Source organism: Sinohyriopsis cumingii, unplaced genomic scaffold, assembly GCF_028554795.1.
Source record: "Sinohyriopsis cumingii isolate HCF-2022 unplaced genomic scaffold, ASM2855479v2 utg000452l, whole genome shotgun sequence".
Classification (NCBI taxonomy): Eukaryota; Metazoa; Mollusca; class Bivalvia; order Unionida; family Unionidae; genus Sinohyriopsis; species Sinohyriopsis cumingii.
This window is the reverse complement of record NW_028315901.1, coordinates 3148409-3172244: the sequence shown is the minus strand read 5'-3', so window position 1 is coordinate 3172244 and position 23836 is coordinate 3148409. Positions and strand designations below refer to the sequence as shown.

General features: G+C 35.4%; 1 protein-coding gene across 4 annotated transcripts in view; it reads right to left on the bottom strand.

Annotated features, from left to right (window-relative positions):
- The window catches only part of LOC149774033 (E3 ubiquitin-protein ligase TRIM45-like), a 54865-nt gene that overhangs the window by 7165 nt on the left and 23864 nt on the right, over positions 1–23836 (bottom strand). For all 4 annotated transcript variants that reach the window (XM_089945908.1, XM_089945910.1, XM_089945911.1 and 1 more), the window contains one exon: positions 18117–18140. In XM_089945908.1, coding sequence (XP_089802034.1) covers positions 18117–18140 — 24 coding nt within the window. The remainder of the gene's footprint in view (positions 1–18116; positions 18141–23836) is intronic.

Genomic DNA, 23836 nt, shown 5'->3' with positions numbered 1-23836 from the left:
AATTATAATGTGGGAAAAATGTGAAGTTATTCAATTTCAATCATCACATGGATGCTATGGAATATAATGTTTATTTCATTTGGATTGGAGTAAGGGGTGTGTAACTGCATTAGGAATGTAGTCGAAATAACAGTACAAATGCATAATCAAGCTTGAGAAACCATGGCATGGCTCATGTAATTCGTATTTGCAGAACTAAGAAAGTATATTTTGAGGAAATTCAGGATGTAAAACTGTAATACTCGAAGTATATTTTTGCCATTCTTATTAAAAGCTAAAGGAGACAGTTTATGCTTTGTAACTTGCATGTCATTTGTGGTTACCCACCAATTTTATGAAATCTGGCGTCTATCGCCAAAATCCGAAACATTGTAAAGTTAACACGGAATGCAGCAAAGTAGCTAGTATGTGGCAGTCCACGAAACATGTGCTTTAGTTCAATCAGAAACAAATTTTATCAACCTAAACTTAAAGCGTCTGCTACACGAGTGTACATGAATTGTTTACAAAGTAGTTCCTAATGCACTATTGGGAACACGTGTCCTGCAAGTGAGTGGAATATGGAGGTGTGCAATATCGCAAAATACGGAACGATTCTGACGATGTAAAGTTAACGGAGAAAAAAAATGAGCTTATAATAAATGTGGGTATCCGTTCCATATCACACAGATTGTAGAAGTCGAAGTATATATAACTGAAATTAATTTGAAAAATCTTAGAAGAGGACATTATATAATGTGATGTATTTATGAGAAGAATTAGTTTGACAGCATGTAGGTTCAGGGATATAAGAAACAGCAAATGTTGCATTGTGTAGAAGTAATGAAGGTGAATAGTGAATTGGAAAACATGCAATTTAGTTAGCACGTTATATCCATGCAACAGACTGCTAGATAAGTAGAATTCAGCAGTACAATACAGCAGCTCTCTACACTCGGAGTAAGAACACCTTAGCTAGATGATTTCTCAGCTAAAGATAAGGTGCCTGATTGCAAAAGATACAAGCACCTAATGTCTACCTTAATATCTGAATAGGGATAAGCTTCGCAGAATCAGCAATAAATTATATAAAACTTATCGAAATGAATGGTCCATAATTTTCCAAACTAAAATCAGATAGAGGATTGGTGACCCAACTAATGCATAGCTTTCAATGAAAACCGTGACCATGATATCTTTGAAATAAAACCACTTGCAATAGCTACTGACTTTATTATATTGTTTGTGTTCAAAAAGACCTACATCAGTCCTAAATGACGTGTCATTTCTTTAAAACTAAGTGCATTTAGGTAACGATAGGGATTTCTGATTGGTCTTATAAGAAGTTTATTTATCCATTTAACAGTAGAAAAGAAGCGAAAGCAAAATTTATGAAAAGTGCAACAAACACTTTATAATATATAGTGAATATTTAAAAGGTACTTACATTAGTATGAATTAAATCCCAAATAATACTAAATGCCCTATCACAAATATAAAATACAGTATGTTCCGTAATCAATTTCGATAGTCTTGAATGTCATGATATTTCGAGTGTCTTGAAATTCCCAACGTACCACAATTATTGAATGTCCTGATGCACCACAATATTACAATCCAAGCGCTTTTTGAATTATTTCTCAGTAGTCCCTATCTAGTTTGTATAGCCCAAACCTTCAATGTGTACCTTGTCTTTGCACTGAATAATTTAAATAAATAAATAGTTTATAATTTTATATGAACACAAGAGTATATTATGATCCTCACATATTGATATAAATAGATATTCAAAATTGTTTTAACTTAACCTCCATTTATTTATTGATACCGATGCTTTGCAACAATAGATTGCTCTGGATAACAACACATATGATAGAAAATGCCACTAAGTCTTGAACTCAAATTGGAATGAGCTTCTTGTTTAGTAGTTATAATCATGGAAAATCTTAAGCACAATCAGGCCGAACGTCAAGAATGCTATAGAAATCAAATATATATAAGAGCATGATAAGAACAATCCCCAATTACATATGACAATATGTTCAGCAGGAGATGCAAAAGAGTTTACAACTGCAATGTCCATATTGGATCTCCAAGTAGCAACATGTTCGTCAGGGATGAATTAGCTCATATGATAAATGTGTTTGCAAAGTTTCGTCTAAGTACTTTAGGAAAGGTATCCATGAAAAACTTGAGACATGGGATAGAACACCAGAGGTAATGACAACATTTTTTACTCCCTCAGGTTTTCTTCTCTATGTCTGAAATTGACCATGCAAAAAACTAAATAAGGAGAGACATTATATTTTGTCATTAGTTATTAGTTATTTGGACATACCATAATGGATGTATAGGATGTATAACTGTCATTGGATTACACATGTACTGTATTAGTTATTTAGACATACCATAATGGATATATAGGATGTATAACAGTCATTGGATTACACATGTACTGTATTAGTTATTTCGACATACCATAAAGGATATATAGGATGTGTAACAGTCATTAATATGAATGGATTTAATGCCTTGATAACATAGGAATTTCTTCTTCTTTGAAGAAAAAATGGAGGCGGAGGGTGTTTATTAGAAGAGCCTTTATTAGAGTAACTACAATATTCATGGCAGTGTATAACTTCATCTTTTGTGTTAGTGTCATGGTGTGTAAAGCAATGCGTATCGTGTCAAAATTGTAAGTCTTATAAGAATATTTATGTGTGGTTGTTGTTGTATACTTACCATTATATTTCTTTTCCAATTTCATTGATGCATTACTATTTATGGTGAGGGTTTGTAGAGACTCTTATACTTCATTATCATAAACATTATAAACATTTCATTTGCATACAGTGTGTTTTAGTCTTTTCACTTAATCCTATTATGGTAACCCATTCATTTTCAATCTTGTTTCAGTCCATTTTTTTTAAACCGGGGCACATGCTATTCATATGTCCATTCATCAGTCTCTCCATTTTTTCATTCATTGTTCATTCACCTACTTGTCCATCTGTCTAACACACGTTTCCCACTATGTACTTCTCCATATGTGTAATTCATTTTTCCTCACTCTGTACTTCTCCATCTAACACACGTTTCCACCCATTATATACTTGTCCATCTAGTACACCTTATTCCCACCCTGAATATATCCATCACATGCCTATTTGTCTAACCCAGGTTGGCTGCCTTGTTGCCTCAATTGCAATCGGATGTTATAGCAAATAATCAGCTAAAAGTGTCATAAGTTTATAAACCAAGTCTATACATGCAGGTGCTTCATCAGATGCACAATTATTGACATAGACTTCGTCTGTCAACATTTAGAAATTCCCATTTTAAAATGTGACTGTTTAATTGTGAGATGTGAACTCAGTTAAGAAACTCTATGAGGTACTATCATAATATTGTTTGACTTTATAAACATATATATATATATATATATATATATATATATATATATATATATATATATATATATATATATATATATATATATATATCATGTGTTACCCTTTATTTTGATGCTTTTAAAAGAAATTATCTTTTTTATAACATTTAAGGAATTTTAACAAATTTACATATTATTATTCATCCTGTAGGACATCATATTTGCAAGAATTTTTCTTCTTAATTTTTTTGGATCTTTTTATCATAGCATTTTTAAAACCTAGCTTATAATTGGTAATATAAAGCCAGTAGTGTGCTGATATGCTGTTAAACTCTGTTCATACCAGTTCATTTATTATCATACGTAGTGTAAACAATCATAATATTTCACATGGTTGATAATTATAATTACATGCTGGACAGTTTCTTTAATTCATACCACATACAATTATAATTACATATTGTACAGTTTCTTTCACCTATAATATATGATTATCTGTTATAATTATATATTGTATATTGTTCAATTTAAATCACATGCAGTGGCTATAACTCATTAAAATAATCCATATAGCGTGGTGAAAACACATATACAAAAGAGAAGGGAGGTAAATGCTGTTGTTTGATTGTGATAGTTATTTATCTTGCTAAAATTAATTTATTCTCTATTAGCACATTTATATCTGGCTAGGTTCAGTAACTATGTTTCTTATTTTATGTTCACATTACTGGTATGAGATGGTGTTACTAGAGGTGGTATGCCTGAATAAAATTAACCTTGCCTGAATCAATTCATGCAGACTATTGTTGCTAAAAAAAGGGAAGATAACAGCAAACGAATTAACTGATCCGTGCTCTTTTATTACTATTATTATCATTATTATTTGCTGAAATTATTGACACCACATGTGAAATGTTGGACTTGATATCCAGCAGGGCAAATGGTGAATACTATGATAGACAGGAAAGATAAGATGGACACTGTAACAGTTTGAATGGGTCAGAGATGTTGGATTGTAAGTGTTTTATATGTGCAAGTATACGTATAACATATAATTATACCATAGGTTACTGATTTGGTCAAGTACTAATTAGGGAATCGAGCATTAATCAGGAAGTCAAGCACTAATGAAGACATTATTATAGTATGACTACTGATAAAACATTTGCTACATTATTAAACTCTTAGTATACTTTGCAACTGTATTGATTTCAAGATCTAGAAATACATTTCAATGAAATATTCTTAGGTTTATTAGATTCAGAACAAAAAAATTGTTTTTATTTTACAATAGCATTGAGAATGACGCTTTTATATTCAAATTTTTATTTTATCAGCTTCTATACTTATTTTTACAGAGCTATTATGCCCTTCCATTTTACATTTTATCTTGTACTACATATATTTATAATATCTTAATATAAGGTGACCTCACAATTAGCCTGCAGTCTTCTTAGCATGGCTCTCATAAACAGTGTTACAATGAGGGAGTACTTATATAGTATCAAGATTTTTACAACAGCAGTTAATGATATTTGACTGTCCAAAATTTACCTTGCAGGTGTCATAGTTGTTCGGTATGACTATCCTACATTAACCTTACAAGTACCTAGATTTTACAGTTTGAATGTCCTAAATTATCCTCACAGGTACCTAGATTGTGCAGTTTGACTGCCCTAAATTAGCCTTACAGGTACTGTGTTTGTACAGATGATCTATTAAAGCACCCAACTACTATATCTGTCTGGATATAGCTAATGTAAACATAATAAACCCTCCCCTGCCATCACTTGATGCACCAATATACATGTATCAGTATATATATATATATATATATATATATATATATATATATATATATATATATATATACACCACTCTGGGTTGCTTGCACAGCAGGTGTTGATACGTGGGTGACCCTTCTTCTTGGCGTGGTGCAGCTTCTTGGGTAATATTCGCACCTTGCTGGCCACGAGGGAATGGTCCGTGTCACAATCGGCACTGTGGTAGCTGCGGGTAAGGAGGACACTGGCCAGTTCTGCACGCCTGGTGATGACGAGATCTAGCTGGTGCCAGTGGCGTGAACGTGGGTGTCTCCATGACACCTGGTGGATCTCCTTGCATTTGAAGAAAGTGTTGGTCACACATAGGCTATGGGAGCAGCACAACTCCAGCAGTTGCTGACCATTCTCGTTGATCTTGCCCCTTCCGTAAAAGCCGAGACAGGTGGACCAAGCCTCATGGTCAGCTCCCACTCTAGCATTGAAGTCTCCTAGTAAGTAAAGGCTTTCATTGTTGGGGATACTGGATATTGCCTGATCCAGAGCCTCATAAAACTTGTCTTTCTCCTCGTAGGTGGAGTAGAGGGTTGGGGCAAACACACTTAAGATGTTGACCGGGCTTAAGGATGTTGACAGCCGGAGGACAAGGATTCTCTCAGTACCTGATGATGGAGGTTCAATGAAGGCGATTAGCGTGTTCTTCACGGCAAAGCCTATACCATGCTGCCTAGGTTCATCCAAGGGCTTCCCTTGCCAAAAGAATGTGTAATTGGCTTCCCTGATGGTGCCGCTGTCAGCCAGTTGGGTCTCCTGGAGGCAGGCAATGTCGATGTTCGGTCGGGAGAGTTCTCTGTCAATGACGGCAGTCTTCCGTTCATCGTCGATCTGCTGTAGGTCAGTGGTCAATAAACAACTGCAGCGATGGTTTGAGCACTATCTCGAGCTATATGCAACCCAAAACAATGTCACTGGAACTGCCCTGGATGCCATTCCAGACCTGCCTGTCATGGAGGAGCTAGACACACAGCCCACCCTGGAAGAGCTCGGAAAAGCCATCGATTGCCTTGCCTGTGGGAAGGCTCCTGGAAGCGACGGCATTCCGCCTGAAGTGCTCAAGAGCGGAAAACCAGCACTGCTCCAGCCCCTACACACACTCCTCTGCCTTTGCTGGGTACAGGGATACATCCCACAGGACATGCGTGACGCCAACATCGTCACTTGGTACAAAAACAAAGGAGACCGTAGCGACTGCAACAACTATCGGGGCATTTCCCTCCTCAGCATCGTCGGAAAGGCCTTCGCCCGTGCTGCCTTGGCGCGCTTGCAGATCCTAGCCTCCCGCGTCTACCCAGAATCCCAGTGTGGATTTCGAGCCGGCAGGTCAAGTGTAGACATGATCTTCTCACTACGTCAGCTGCAGGAGAAGTGTCGCGAGCAGTGGATGCCCCTCTACATTGCCTTCATAAACCTGACGAAGGCGTTTGACATGGTTAGTCGGAGTGGACTCCTCAGACTCCTGCAAAAGATCGGCTGCCCCCCACGTCTGCTTGCTGTCATTATGTCGTTCCACGAGAACATGCACAGCACAGTGTGCTTCAATGGCGCAACATCTGAAGCATTCCAAGTCATTAGCGGAGTCAAACAAGGCTGTGTCCATGCATCGACGCTCTTTGCAATATTCTTCTTCATGCTTCTCCAGTACGCATTCAAGGACTGCAGCGAGGGAGTGTACATCCATACCAGGGCTGACGGCAAGCTGTTCAACATCGCCCGTCTCCGTGCTAAGACTAAAGTCACAGAGATACTCATCCGTGAATTGCTCTTTGCCGACGATGCAGCCTTGACATCACACACGGAAGATGGACTTCAGCAGCTGGTATGCTGCCTCTCCCATGCATGTAAGGAATTTGGACTGACCATCAGTTTGAAGAAAACGAATGTCATGGCACAGGACACAGACTCCCCTCCCTCTGTCTCCATCGATGGGTACAATTTGGAAGTTGTCGAGAACTTCACATACCTCGGGTCTAACATCTTCAGCTCACTCTCCATTGATTCTGAGGTGGGCAGCAGGATTGCCAAGGCAGCAGCAGTGATGGCCAGACTTAACCAGAGAGTCTGGAACAACCCAAACCTCACAGAGAAGACCAAACTGCGTGTCTACCAAGCGTGCGTGCTCAGCTCACTTCTCTACAGCAGCGAAACATGGACCACCTATGCAAGACACGAGAGGAAACTCAACAGCTTCCACCTGAGATGTCTGCGGCGCATTCTGCACATCCAGTGGCAGGACAAAGTACCCAACACAGAGGTTCTAGAACGCGCCAACATGAACAGCATGTTCTCCATACTCAGCGAGAGGCGCCTTCGCTGGCTCGGCCATGTCAAGAGAATTGATCCAGGTCGCATTCCCAAGGACCTGTTATATGGGGAGTCAGCAGAAGGTGCACGACCAACTGGACGACCACATCTGCCTACAAAGATGTTTGCAAGAAGGATATGAAGACAGCAAACATCAATGTCAACGACTGGGAGAGCTATGCAAACAACCGTTCCAGCTGGCGTCTAGCTGTCAGGCAGGGAGTTCAAAACGCAGAGGAAACGAGAAGAATAAAGCAAGCTGAAAAGAGAGCTAAAAAGAAGGATAAGCAAAAGCGTACTTTGGAGCTATGCCATCGTCTCTCGTAGACGGACGGATGCCAAGATATACCACTCTCAATTTATTATCAATGAATCACATGTTCTCTCTCAATATATTATAAATGAATCAAATGTTCTCTATCATTATATTCTCAACGAATCACATGTTCTCTCTCATTATGTTCTCAACGAATCACATGTTCTCTCTCAATATATTTTCCAAGAATCACATGTTCTCTCTCAACGCATCTTACGAAGGCTAGCACAACTACATAAAAATCTACAGGAAACATCTATCTTCACTATATATTTCCTGTTCGGTGTTTAAAATAAAATAAAAAATATCTGATTCAGAACAATCTCGAACAGTTAACTTTTATTATTTTACAGAAGCAGCCCTATTCTGACCTTCAAATCTCAGTGAACCAATCAAATGCTCGAGCAGTTCAGTTGTTGATTTCACCATGATCAGCTGTACGAATGAATTCTACTACAAAGTATAGATATACTTGTATGACAGTACTAACTATTGAATTAAACAACTTAAATTGTATGCATGTGTGGTTGGGTGGGTGACTTGGATTTTTAATGTAGCTTTGACAATTGTTCAGTCATATCGCTATGATGTCTACATTGTGTCAGTTTATATTAATGTCTAGCACTGGGGCATCATACCGCAGACATGTAGCATGATGTCCCACCTAGTCATATTATCCTGACACAAGGCCGACCAGTCCTAACATTAACCTCTGAATGCTGAGCGCCAAGCGAGACAGCTGTTAGAGCCATCTTTGCAAGTCTCAAGTATGATTCGGCCGGGGATGCTTCTTCAAACTGTATCCAATTTTTAGTTAGTACAGAACTCTGTCTGATGATAACTTTTGCTTGGTCCTATTGATATCAACTAAATCTTATATGCAGTGCTATATTGACAAGGTCTCAAATGAATGTATTCTACATCATTATCTGATTGAGTTATGCCCCCTGATTGTTGATCGTAATAGACTTTTGCTCTCATTGGTTCACAAAAACAACTTGTACTCTTCTTCTCATGAGATACACATTGTGCCATGTACCAATATCACTTGTCCTAGTGCTCAGGTAATGATGATTCACACCAAGTGAATAATTTTGTATATATTTCCACCATTAACAATTAGCAATGTTCAACATTGCTTAATATCAAGGATTGTCATATATTATTTACTTTTGCATAGTTTTAGTTTCTGTACCTGTCAGTCAAGGATTTGTTGAAGAAGTGGCTGGTGTTTGTTTGTACACAGGTATCTGACACCAATTTGATACAAACATGGGTCATGAAAATAATGTTTAGAGAGAAGACAAGATTTAAACTGTTTCTTATGTACAATATATGTATATAACATATACAATGAGGCAAAGTTTGCATACTAAATTTAAAAATTTCTGTTTCACACCAGGTCTTCGACTAATGAGGTATATTATCATTTACATTGTCACATTTCAGTAATATAGGCATAACTCTATTGTTAGAGACATGTTACCTTTAATGTAGAGAAGCCATGAAATAACTATTTTTGTATATCAACAAATTTGGACAAAAAATTATAAAAAATCATCCTATTGACTGAGATTTCCTAGTCAACTACTTTCGTTGGCTAGTTGCATATGTCAGTCTAGTGTGCAATCAGTCCTATTTTAATATCTTTTTGTTTGTTTTTTGTCCTGTTTGTTTAATGTCCAAATATGTCAGAGTACTTTAACATAGACTTTTGCCATAGTTACTTCTCGGGGTATGTAAATATGACTTTCCATACGAATATGGATGCATGAGGATCCAAATAAAGTGAATAATTGCTATATAAAGGTATGCATGACAAAACAGTTATGACACCTGTTACTGAAAGAATCTATATTGAATGCATGCGTGACCAGGTCTAACTTTTACTTTAACCATATATAGGTTATTGGACATATGACATAATTAGACACATTCTGTATAAACCCCGGCAAGGGTACCTGCCCCTGAACCTGAATACAAATAATACTATCATACAGGTTAGATAACATTTAATTTGTACTCTACATATATTTAAATTGAGGCCCACAAGCCTGGGTTTAAATCTCCATAGAGTATGAATTAAACATTCTCAGGATACCATATAAAGATGAAAAAGAAGATATAATTTATGGACGTATTCTAACTAAATGACATGTACATGCTAAATTTATACATGTTTAAGAGATCCTGAGTGACTACCATCAGTACACTAAATTACAACAGGTAATGTATTTTTGAGTATTCCATATTAGCCATACATATCAATCATAAAATGTTAGGGCAGCACATTGACATTTCTAACAAAACAATGTAATGTATAATCTATTCATATTTGCTCCACATTACTTGACCTCCTACACTTTGTCCTATATCTTTAATGTCCTTGCTCTTTTTATCACCTACACATATACTTTCATTTTTCAGCATCATGTATAAATTAAGTGAACACTTTATTCAGTTTGTTAGAGCTAAAAGTGATACATGTTCAATATTGATATTATCTTGCATATAGGTAAGATAACATTTGAGAAAGAGTAGTATGAGTGCATTGTATATATACACAATGAGCTATCAAATATCAAGCGCAATGTCCCAAAGGTAAGTAAATACCTCGATCAGTCCCTTGCTATGTGAAATAACTAAGCATCATTCAGAGATGAATATATCATATCAAGGAAATCTAATTTGACTCATATATGCTCCAGTTTTCCAGGAGAAGATTAGACCTTCAAGGATTAGAAAGTTAATGGTTCGAGATATATCAGCTAGAAAGGTTCAATAATAATTGCCTTTTTGAAGAGTGTATATACAGCTGAAACAGTTAATAAAAATATAATCGCCCTAATACATATCATATTATCTTCACGTGCAATCTAAATATATTTTCTTTTTGTAATGGCCAAACTAGGTCTTGATAATACTACATTAGAGTATGTTACCAGTAGACTAAGGAACGGAGAAGGAAGTACAGTCTTGATTTATTTTCAACCAAAACACAAATGATTCAATGATAAAGAAACATTGATTAAAGCTACAGTTCATAACCATGACAGCCTTGTTTTTTTATACAAGGCCTGATTACTATCATTGTTTTGATGTACAGTTCGGTACATGAAAATGTCACACAAGTTCAGGATATATATATTTGCCCTATTCAATTAATTCATTATATAACGTCTTTTGATGAATGGACATTATATAAGGAGTATTACATTTATATTATCTTGAAATAAGGTTTACTACATAAGGGAAAATATGACTTGATTGTAATAAGTCAAATATAAAATCTGGAGCGAGAATGATTTTTAATTTACACTTCAACTATATCGTAATAAGTACCTGAATTGAATTGATATAAATGACAATAAATTGGTTGTCAGGTCGGTGAGGATAACAATAAGAATGATTTAAACAGCTAGTAAATTATACAATAAACATCATATAAATTATAATTTATAGATTGATAGATTAATTAGGTACTGTTGAATTTAATTCGCATGTTTAGTAAGTGAGGATCACTCTCAATGCTGTATTTTACCGAAGGTCTCTTCGAACATTTCATATTCGATATTTATCGCATATAATGTGTCGGAGAGTGACTCGTGTTAATTTGCAACTTTGGCTCGAATTTGCTGTTCATTCTCGAGCGGCTTGTCGTCCAAGAGTGGAATCAACAACATTTATGTGGATCGTTTGTGTGCTTCCGGGTCCTCGTTATGGCATTTTGCATTTATCCATCAGTCGTATTTAAAAGCAACTGGATTTGTAATGAAAACCACTGATTAGCCTTTCGTTCTAGTCATATGTGGTTCATTTTTATATCAACAATGTTTTTCCCCGTTCATCCACGCGATTGTCCCGGACATTGTTAAAAAAAAACACAGCTTATACCTATCATCAGTGACATTTCTAAATATTACATCGGTGACATATGAAGGATCTAAAATATTTGGGACGATATTGTGATTCGTTTCGATACCACATTTCATACACCCATTAAGCAATGGCAACGAAACGCTGTTAATAATTAAAGTTTTAGCCATTGATGTAGAATGAACATTCTTTAAAATCATAGGGACTATATGTCGGGTATTTCTCCCCGACAATCGATATGTACATAGAATAGTAATATATAGATGTCATACACTGTAGCAATGGGAATTCGTATATTCATTTATTTGCGTCACCAATAGCGATTTGATCTTATAAATTTGTTTATGAATTTATTACCGCCGTTATTTGCCATCGTCAAAGTTCCTTCGACGAGTTGCAGCCCATTCGGTGCGATACAATACATGCACTCCCGATGAGTAATGACGATAAAATCAAGTACTGACCCTGCATCAGGACTCACGTGTTTGGGAACGGCGTCGAATATGTGTAAATTGCAGAGACTAACGCTAATAAAGATATATAGAGATCCGTTTATTATTTCCTTACCAGGTTGGTTTCCAAAGGAAGTATTGGTATATTTGTTAATGTATTGTTTTTCATGTCATATGATTCATCCGTTGTGCCAACATAAAGACTTATAATCGACATAAGTATGCATTTATCACAATAGCAATTTCCTGAGATATCTCTGATGACAAAATTCAACATGAATTCCATAAATCGTATCGTGACCTTGTTAATATATCCTGATCTTAGCCTACACCACATGAAGATTGATACTCTTATAAACTCGCTCCTTTCCGAACACTTCCACAAATACATCCATGCTTATCACGTATACATTATAAAACTTACTGAGAGTAGGCTCGAGTTTACTGATTTAGTTTACATGGACTTATATTTGAGGTGAAGCTGTTGATATATATTCATATGAGATAAATATAGTTTTAATCAACCCATACAAATTCACCAACGATCCGAACTCAGACAAGTTCGCATTATGGTTAGTAAAAACCACGCTGAAATGTACAATACATAGTTGTATCTATGCTGGCAGTCAGTCATAGCATAATTATGTCTTTTATAATCTTGTTGAAATGTAACACCCGTCGTTGTACTTGCCGTTTACGTGTCTCTGTGTTTAAATAACCCGCGGAGATAGTCACAACAATGATAGTAGAAATGTCAGCTGAACACTTGAAATAGGCCCATAAGAATATAGACAAACGAAATTACTTAATGCAATCCCTTCAAAGAGATTTTGAACGTGGCCAGCACTATTTCGATTGTTAAATATAATTCACCCGGATCCCCCAAGGTAACACCGTTCAGAGCTAAGTAAAACATGTTGTATAAAATTCATCATATATAGACACATGATGACAGTGGAGAGGGACAAATGTTATGATACACTTCCCTGCGACGACGCGGCCAACGCGTAGCTGCATACAAATTTACCAACGTTGGCTGACAAAGGGAAGCCGCCGCTGAGAAAATCGAATAGACCTTACTTCAGGAACGTGTACATACTGCGCAACGTAATCTTGATTAGACTGAATACTACACGACAACTAATCGCTGCAACCTCATTGGTACATAAACCATATTTGTTATCATCGTCGTTGTGGTTTATCTCGTTACAATTTCCACGCGGTTTAGCCTGCTGATATCGGTATGATTAACGCCACTACTGTATCACAGGCGACTATTCCGACAACCGCAGCGGCCATTTTAACAAATTCCACACCATAGCTCAAATTATACCCAGACAACCTCTCGAAGCAGCCACACATTTTAACAATCAGAGTAAGAGTATGTTTATCCACCATTGAACGATGTCCCACGCAGACCGATGTAATTCCTGATGATGCAGGTGCTTGTGGTACAGGTACTTTGGATGAAATCGTTAGTGCCGAGGAAGGGACATGTAGTGCGGGTGACATAGTGATTCATTTTGTGGCTGATGCCATTTTTAGGCGATACGTCTTACAGCTAGAATGCCTATTACCTTCGAGGTAGATAAAAACTAACAACCGCTATTCCCTCTGAGAAATATAGTCCCGGGAACGAAATATAGTCGCAATAAGGCTCCGTAAGGCTCACAATAAATGGCATATCTTTCCTCTAATTTGTCATGTAGCAGAATTACCCCTGCTCGAACGTGTTCGATATCTGCAATTTCTTCTGTACGGGAACTTATTTAATCTTGTTCTACTTGTATTTCCTCAAGACTCGATCCACGGTTTTCAAGGTCGGCTGTTTTATCTGTGGGAATATCTGCACTCATCCGTCCGATAAATTATAAACAACCCAACAAGACAACTTAAAATCAGCATCAGCTGTAATTGTGTCGTCGACAAATTTTGATATATTCACGGAATCAGCTATGGCATTATTTTAGATAAATAATCTTGTGGTGAATGCGTGTTTGTGCGTAGTTGTAGTGTCGTATTCATCAGGATATAACTCGTAAAACTCTTCTACGACGGCCTGACCTTACTTGTGGTTTTCCGAACATCAACAGTGGTTTTCTGCTTTCCAACACAGTTATCTACAACTGTTCCCTGATCTGACTATGACATATAAATTCACGTTGGTATCTGTACCACATTTTGCAGAAATTTCCAAAGTACAGTTTTCAGTGTCGCGATTAAATCTGTTTCATCCGGTTAATATATTTCACTTTGTATAGGAGACTATATTTTTATAACCATGTAGCATTTGTAAAACGTGTATTATGAGAATGCAGATACATATGACAGTAAATTATACCACTGAAATGTACTGAACAACTTTTGTTTCCTTTTCCTCGACGTCAAAACTTTGGTGTGGCTTTTGCTATATCCTGTACACGTTGTGTATCCACATATTTGTACTTGGCAATGTCCACTCCGAGGTCCTTTTGGAATATGTCCACTTCAGGAGTGGGATGTTCTGCTATACATTGAGATGGTGCTATTTCTGCCATTTGTGTGCTTATCCAAATAAATTCACTTAATAGTATACAATTTGTTAAAAATTACATAATCAGCAATGCGCCTAGACTCCATTAGAATATCCTGATGTATGGATCACTCATCTACTAGCGGCGACATGGGTTCGGATACATACGGGCTCCCCATTGAATCGATTAATCTCCTGATTAATAAATAACAATAAAACATTACAAAGTTACATAGTTTAGTTGTTACAGCAGCGTGAGCTACGGTGATTGTTCAGTCACATTTCGGCGAATGTGAATTTGCTTGTAATATTTTCAAGGACGATTCGACGAATAAGTATCATTTGCACGACTGGTAATACAAATCGCTAAAGACACGCTGCAGGACCGCCGATACATGAAATGGATACAAATCATTGAAATTTTGCCACATTTAGAAAAAAGTTAAATGTCTAATATTACCGATCCCACAGAAATGATCATACTCTTTCTAAGATTCATGTCAATCGTAATGTAATCTCGTTGCTGACATTTATGTCAATATACTCAAAAATCAGTGTGTGGGTAATTACACAAAAGGCAACCATGTGTTCTGATTGTTTCGAGAACAAACATCATTCCTGGTTACATTTAGCTATAAAGATTAATTTCGTTCGATAAAGAAATACGTGAAACTAATGTGGTTTTGGTGTTATTTTGCTTTGTTTTTGTTTGTTTTCCTTTTTTGCTAGACTGACATTTAGCGACTTGACAATATTTAGAACAAAATAATTACGCGGAAAATTATAATTAGAACCGGTCTCCCTATTGGATATGTATCAATATGACTGATTTTTTCGAGTTGAGGATAATGGCGCCAACACATATCAAGGTAGTGTTCACGGTAGTCATACATACGGTCACTAAAGTATTACATATGTGAACACAATGTCTGAGTTCGTCGCGAACTGTTGAGTGACAAGAAGACCATGGATGATAAGCGTATTATATCAGCGGCACGTAATAATATACAGAATGGCTTCGTCCACGGAACGTATCGGGAATATATTTGTAAAAATATGACAGCGGCGGGTGCCTGTAAATTATCTGACGACGAAGTGATTTTGTAATCATATCGTTTCAATACCATAATCTGTGCCGCTATGATAATATCACTTGGTTAAACCCTGTTGGTGTGTTATGCGACATTGATTCGTTGCATAATAAACACAGACAATAAAGAAAACCTCTCCGTGGATCTGACAAACATTTAAGGAATATGACCCACGTTGAAATTCATGTCAAGTAATATTGTTATTGAAGTTCGTTGTACTTATCTCGTGATAACTGTAGTCGTGGTTGGTTGAAGATAGCGCACCAACCTAACGACAATTTATGAAGGATGTTATCACCGGAAGAGCAAATATGATCTACTCAAACTTGAGATGGACGCTAGTCCGAACAGACGTCGGCCCGCATCCAATGGATTTCAACCATATATTCGCGAGAGTGACCGTAATGACTTCATTAACAACAACCCACACCCCCCCATTTATACTATAGGCAATCTAAGCGGCTCATTAAAATACACACTTGATTGTGTCATTATCGTACATCAGCACATTCAAGACTTTTGAAATTCGTTCCAAACCAGTATTTACTTTTGAAATTATGATAGGACATTTGAAATTATTTGGAATATAAATCACAATAATGTCTGTTTGGAATATTCACATCTGTAATCTAGATATATGAAATGTCTTTTGTAATTTCTTGTTTAAATTCTTTACTCTATTTAGTTAAAGATCTAGAGTCGTAACAACAGCAATGACAAGATGTTCAAGATGGATGCCATTGTGCCATACTTCATATAAGATTAACAACATTTCTAGTTATTACGTATATACTATACATTGTAAGAAGGATTTGAAGGAAAGCACAATTTAGAGTTGAACAGTCATGAGGAATACGTAGTTATTCCAAGCTTGTCAGGATGCCAATTGGCAAACATATTACCAGCAGCGTGGGCATTTTTTTAATTTAAAACCAAATAAGCATCAATATTAGTATTTCGGCGAAATCGCTATGCTGATATAATCACTGATTCAGGAAAAAATATTGATAACAAGGTTTTCAAGATCACCACCGTGACAGGAATATTCGATGCCTGAATGGCATCGCTAGGACAAACTTAATTTCAAATGACCATCCATTCCGGAGGAACGGGTTTTACAAGAATGTTAATGATATCCGTTATTTAATATTTTAGAAGGAGTAGCAGCAACAAACTCATTGTGCTTACAGGCGAAATAACAGAGCTAACGCACATATTTTGGACTACAACCGATATATTTTCAGCGAGAAATTAAACATACATTTAGATCTAACATACGTTGCCATCAAAGATAATGGTTAGAATGTATATATTTGACATTGTTCTGAAGAGTGTTTCAGACACTATTTAATACCAATGAAACCAAATACACTTTAGAAAATTTACCAATATAGAGTAAGTATGGTCACGAATTTGAGATTTGGCGGCTATTTTGAAACATAGTTACGCCATTTGTACTGCCTCCGTCATATTTTCAGTGGAAAATCAATCGGACATTTAAATATAACTAATGTTGCTATGAAACGGAAGGTGTAGAATGTATATATTCGATAATGTTATGTGCAGAGTTTTAGACACTATTTACTATCTATTTAATGAAGTAGACAATACACCATTTACAGAGTAATTGTGATCACTAATTAGATTTGTGCCTGCTGTGCTTTGAAACATAGTTGCGCAGGGATTGTTAGGCCATATGTACATATAAACTAAACGTTCACATAATGTTAATTTCATCTGTTGGCGCTCAATAATTAATTGTAGCCTAAACAAAACCGAAGGTCATACAAGTAAATCGGTAATTTCTGTGACATTATCATTTTAACAACTACAGGACTATATTATACTCAAGCTACGCATCCCGTATGTTTTGTTGAATAGGATAAGAAAGTGTTGTCCGTATTTCTAAAATCAAGTTTCATGGTTACATATCCCTGCTTGTGACCTTGAAAAGTGAGATATAACAAAACAATGTTAATCATAGTATATATTTAGAAAGTGCAACTAATTATCATGTCAAGGCTTGTAAAGTTCAAGGCCGGGCAGTCAATAATTTAACAGGATGGACAGCTGGTAGGTCAATGTAGAACTATAATATTCACATCATGAAAAAAAGGTATAATTAATTAGCCAATACAAGTGTCGGTTTGTACGGATTTGCTAAAAGAAGGACGTTATTTCTTTTTCCCACAAGAGCAATAAATGCGCGATATAGAACCAATAAGACAAGGGTATGAATAAAAATTTTGGATAATAATTACTTTTCTTAAATATATTCGTCTCAGACATCACATACTAAATGTAAGTAATACATGATTTGTGATTATTTACGCAGAGTATCTTTATTTTTTACTTACTCTTTCTATTTTCTCTCTTTCTTCCTGAAAGAAAAGAATAAGCCTGATATTAGAGAAGATGATCTAAATCCCTATAATATACTCTCCAGAAAGGGAGAGGACACGCATACACAAATTCGTCATACTCGTCAATGGAAATACAGGGCAAAATACACAGTGTAAGTCATTAAATATACACTGCCTCTCTGAAGTTTGTGTTTTATTATTGTTTTCCTGCATTGGCCTCGAACTGTGTGTATAATTATGAAGTCATGCATCTCTCAATTGTCGTGTGGACTGGTATAAGTAAAACGTACCGCGGATGCGGTAATGTGTGATCAGGAAAGTGGGCAAACAAAACCAATATTGTTTTATTTCAGAAAAGTATAGCGTTTTCAAACATGCTCATCTGCTTATTTTTTCGAAGACATTAGCTGTCATTCTGTTTTCCAAACCCATGCTTTTTCTTCAGTATTTGACTAATTTGTATAATTAAAGAGTTTTTTGTTGCACAAATGCCTGCAGAACATTTCTCTCTCTCTTTCTCTCTCTACAATACAGTAAATCGAAAATGATAGTTCTGTACATTGGTATAAATTGGCAGAGTATGTTTATTTCTTACACACAAATGATGCAAATGTGTTTTTTGTATGTACTGATGTGGACATTCTTGAAAAACCAAGATAATATGATCACAAATTCTTATCAGGTTTCCTCACTATTTTCATCAAGGAAAAGGGATAGGTAGTACATTATGCAAAGACGACACTGTCCTAATTAAATGCACATTGCACACTTGATAGGTCTTCCAGCAGATAATTCTTTGTTGATATTTGAATATTAGAAGAAAGGAAAATAAGAAACTTGCACTTTTCATAACAGTTCATCTTACGCTATGAGATTGTAAGGACCGTTCTCTCTGCATTAGATAATAAAATATTATTTTCGTCAATCGATGTAATTTGGAAAAGAAAAGAAAAACGTGGTTCAAGCACGGTCATAGGACGGCAAAATGCTATTGTACTAGATTTGTATAAATTGGCAGTGTGTGTTTCATTTTTTTATACAAAATAATGATAAAAAGTGTTTTTGTGTCTGTGCTGTTGTGCACATTCTCGAACGATAACGAGAATCTGATTAGCAAATCTTACACTATGGGTATTTCAGACCAATCTGAATACACTTCTTTGGAAGTGTTAGGCAACGTCAACTGCATCATTTTTGTCAAAGCTGATTGATTTATGTCCCTATATATGGAGCATGGACGTAATGCTATAATTATCGGCGTGGATAAGTATAAAACGTGATGATTTTTTATGACAAAACAAGATGTCAAACATAGTCGAGTGCACATAAGCTTGTTTAACCATCCTTATACTGGCTGAATCCAATGAACCATTATTAATGCCAAAATATGTATTATATCTTGATGAAATATATCTGTAATAATTGTATCATTTGTCTTGTATAAATGGCTGATATAGCTCATTCACAATTGCATGATTCTGACCAGAATTAGTTGTACTATCCCCACCAAATTAATGAATAAATATCAAATGTATATTAGCCGTAAATTCAAGATGGCTGACAGCAGTTAATTCGACTTCATTTAAAGATTGAAGAAAACGCGATGTATAAATATAATGATATTGATGCAACTAACGTAGGACACCAAGTCAATTGGTGGCTAAAAGCACAATATAAAAATCAAAATCACTAATGAAAAAACAATCCATATATCTGCTAAGAAATATTCCTATCATCTGGCAGACTTTCGATTAAAATTAAAGTAAACGTTTTCGGTACCGAAGCATTAAGGGATAAACAAATTGATAAACAGTTCCACTTTGAAAACATCAATGATTAAATATAAATAAAATGATTAAATACAAATAAAATCATTAAATACAAGTAAAAAGGTCATGAGGATACTGCATATAGTATTTGTTGTATTCACGCATCATTCAAATTAGAATTTTGTATTGTAAGGAACACTTTGTAAAAAAACACAACAAGATGGTTTTGGATGAAATAGCAGGTTGAATGATGATTCTTTTATTTTATGTTATTATTATAGGGTTTAAAGTCATCTTTCAGCACAAGATAGGCTATGCATGACGGCCAGTATAAACGGTGGAAAAACCCGGGGAAACCCAGGAAAGAACCATGAGAAACTACTGGCAAGCCTTTTCACATACCCACATTGGCCAAGCCCGAGAGGCGAACCCACGAAGACAGACGTGAGATAGCAGTGATCCGAAATGGTGAGCGCTTCAGACCACTCGGCCACAATATGACCTCAGATCGGACACAGATTTATCATAGTAATTATCTTAGTGAACATTTCATGTTAACATGATCATCCATTTAGCAGTAACGATGGTGACAAGATTTACAATATGGCCATCATTGCCGGAAATTCAAGTATGCATATTTAATTGTTGATTTTCCCCTCTAATATGCAGTTAAAATACTAATTAAAAGACTCATTTGTTCGTTTAATATATGTTTCGGTGAACACTTTTAAGTCGATTAAAAAGAACGTACAACCCGACTAGTTTTATTTTATTTGTTTTAGAACTTATCTCGTAATGACGAGGTTTCTCTGATATTCTTCTTTCTTCCATCCATATTTGATTTTGAATGGGTAATATAGCATTCGATACATCCGTCCAATCTGTCTTTCAGTATCGCACACCTAGAATGTTGTCTTTGTACATAAAGCCTGAAAGTACTATTGATAATGAAATATTCGATAAACAGTCAGCTGTTAAAATACCAGGAATTATTTATTGCTATAAATTTGAAAACTAGTGTGTCATTTAATTTATTAAGATTAGTAACGGGTCTGAGGATGCGATTGTGTTGCATACAGTATCTGCTGAAAATTGGCGATTTTGTAGATACGGTCTAATGAGGGATACCGTTAAATAGTGACTATGGTTGTCTAGGAAAATCGCACTACGTACCGCTAATAAATTATACTTGATTGTGACAACGTTTTGGACAGAATGCTGAGATTGCAGATGAATTGTGATGTGATGTGATTGTGATTTTTAACCTAGATTTAACAGCATTTCAGTCAGCAGAAGAATTTGGTGTCCAAAGTGACTGCAAACGTAACAGAGATGGACAATCCATGTACTATGCCGATGAAATCTGCTATATGCCGAGAGTAATACAAGACAGTATCAGCATACATGTAAAAATGTAAAACAATTATAAAAATTGTGATGAGCGAGTTCAAAAGAACGTTTTAACATGAAAACAAACAAAAAAAGTTAAAAATAAAATAAAAAATTGGGATGCCTTAAGTTTCGAACTCGCAACCTCTTGTTTGACAGACGTTAGTAATAAAAGATAGTTTCAATATAACAAAATGGGAAGCCGCAAGTTTCGAACCCGAGACTTCTTGCGAACGTTTAAACATAAATATAAAAAGCAGGAAATACCGCAATAAACTTTGGAATGCGCGAGTTGAAAAGGAAGTTCAAACATGAAGAAGTAACAAAAAACAAAGTAGATGCTGCAACATTCGAACTAGCGAAATATTGTTTGGCAAGCGTAGTAAGAAAAGAAAGTTTCCACATAAATTTTAAAAAAGAAATAATAAAAACAAAACTGCGATGCCGAGTGAATTAGACTCGGAACCTAGTGTTTGGCAGGCGTTAGTCATAAAGAAAGTTTGAAAATAAACAAATTGGGTGCCGCGAATTTAGAACTGACAACTTGTTGCTTAGCAAACGTTAGTATAGAAGAAAGTTAGTAGTTACTGGGTGCGAACCTTGTTTCTTCTAGCATTTCAACTTAAACAATAAAAAAATTAAAATTGAAAACTTGCGATCAGCGACTTTGAAAGAAAGATTCAACATTTTAAAAAGTTAAAATTATAACAAGATTGGGATGACGCGAGCATTGAGCTCGTTACCTCGTGTTTGGCAGACGGAAGTCATAAATAAAGTTCAAACAAGAAAATAAAAAGTTTATAAATGGCAATTGGATGAGCGAGTTGAAAAGAAAGTTTCAACATCAAACTAAATGAAAGGTAAAAAAGAAACAAAATGGTTATGCGAGTTCAAAAGAATGTATGCACATACAAATTAAATCAGAAGCAAAATTAAAATATAAAAGAAAACTTGATATGCCTTATCTAGTAAATATTACGGAGACAGTGGTTCAGGCCTGGAACGCCATTTTGGTTTAATTTTCGTGTTGATTTTTCTTAATAGTTTTCAACATTATGCTGAGTATGAATAATCTATAATTAAAATATCATGTTTTAAAGTAATTTGTAACGTCACGACCAGAAAAGGATATCGGCCAAATTTACCGGTATGGAATGCAAAAGAAAACATATCGTTTTGTAATTTCGAATAACTTTTACCAAATCTGTTCTGCAAATTTTCAGTATGAGTATAATAATGATAGCTACACAAATTTTGTTCTGTGGTATAAATAGGAGAGACAGTACTTAGAGTTTACTCAATAGTAATCTTGAACCTCTTCAACACAACTTGAATTTCTAGAGTTTTGATAATATCTGTACAATTAGTAATAACACCACCAGATAGTATAAATTATGGCAATGGTATATATATATATATATATATATATATATATATATATATATATATATATATATATATCTTTGGTAATAAAATAATTGACATATTCGTCATTAAAATAATAATAATGTAATTGTTTTTGTTTCGTATGTTACAAGGATAAATTGTATATAATGCTTAAAAACGTAGACAGCAGATACACAAACACTATTTATGTACATTGAATATATCCAATGAAAAAACTTTTTCGATACCCTACTTCTCTAAACATTCCTAACACTATGAGAGATAATCAAATCAAATGACTTGAAACAAGTCAGTTGATGACAACATAATATGAAACCAGGTATGCGTAACAATTTATAAACCAATGTTTCAATATTAAACCATTTAATATGGCGTGTCCCTTTTCGGAAACCAGTTTGAGCTTGATATATTATCCCCCCTTCACTTGCCCATGCTGGCATTCGTTATTCAAGAAAGCGCTGTCGTTCTTATTTTGCACAACGATGTGTGGAAGGCTCTGCCAATTTTTGGGATCTTTTAATACATTATATATATATATATATATATATATATATATATATATATATATATATATATATATATATATATATATAATAGCATGTACCCACGCATGCCTGAAAGACTAAAATATATAATTAAACAAGTGGGTCAATACTGGAGCAGTTTATGTCACAATGTGTTTTAATATACCATTGAACATACTCCAGAGTAGATATGTATATCTTAAAGTTATAACACCTTAAAGTATTAACTTGACCCTTTCATTTAAATATTATTAGTGAACAGCTGCTTTCTAGAGATAAACTCATTGATTCTTAATAAATGCTAAAATGCCTTAATTGCTCACGTAACAACAGAAACCGTGCAGACGTAATATCTTGTGTGGCTTCGTTTTTGATAAATGATAAAAAGCCTTTTTTGTGTCTGTGCTGGTGTGCACATTCTCGAACGATAACGAGAATCTGATTAGAAAATCTTACACTATGGGTATTTCAGACCAATCAGAATGCACTTCTTTGGAAGTGTTAGGCAACGTCAACTGCACCATTTTTGTCAAAGCTGATTGATTCATGTTCCTATATCTGGAGCATGGACTTACATGATATAATTATCGGAGTGGATAAGTATAAAACGTGATGATTTTATGAC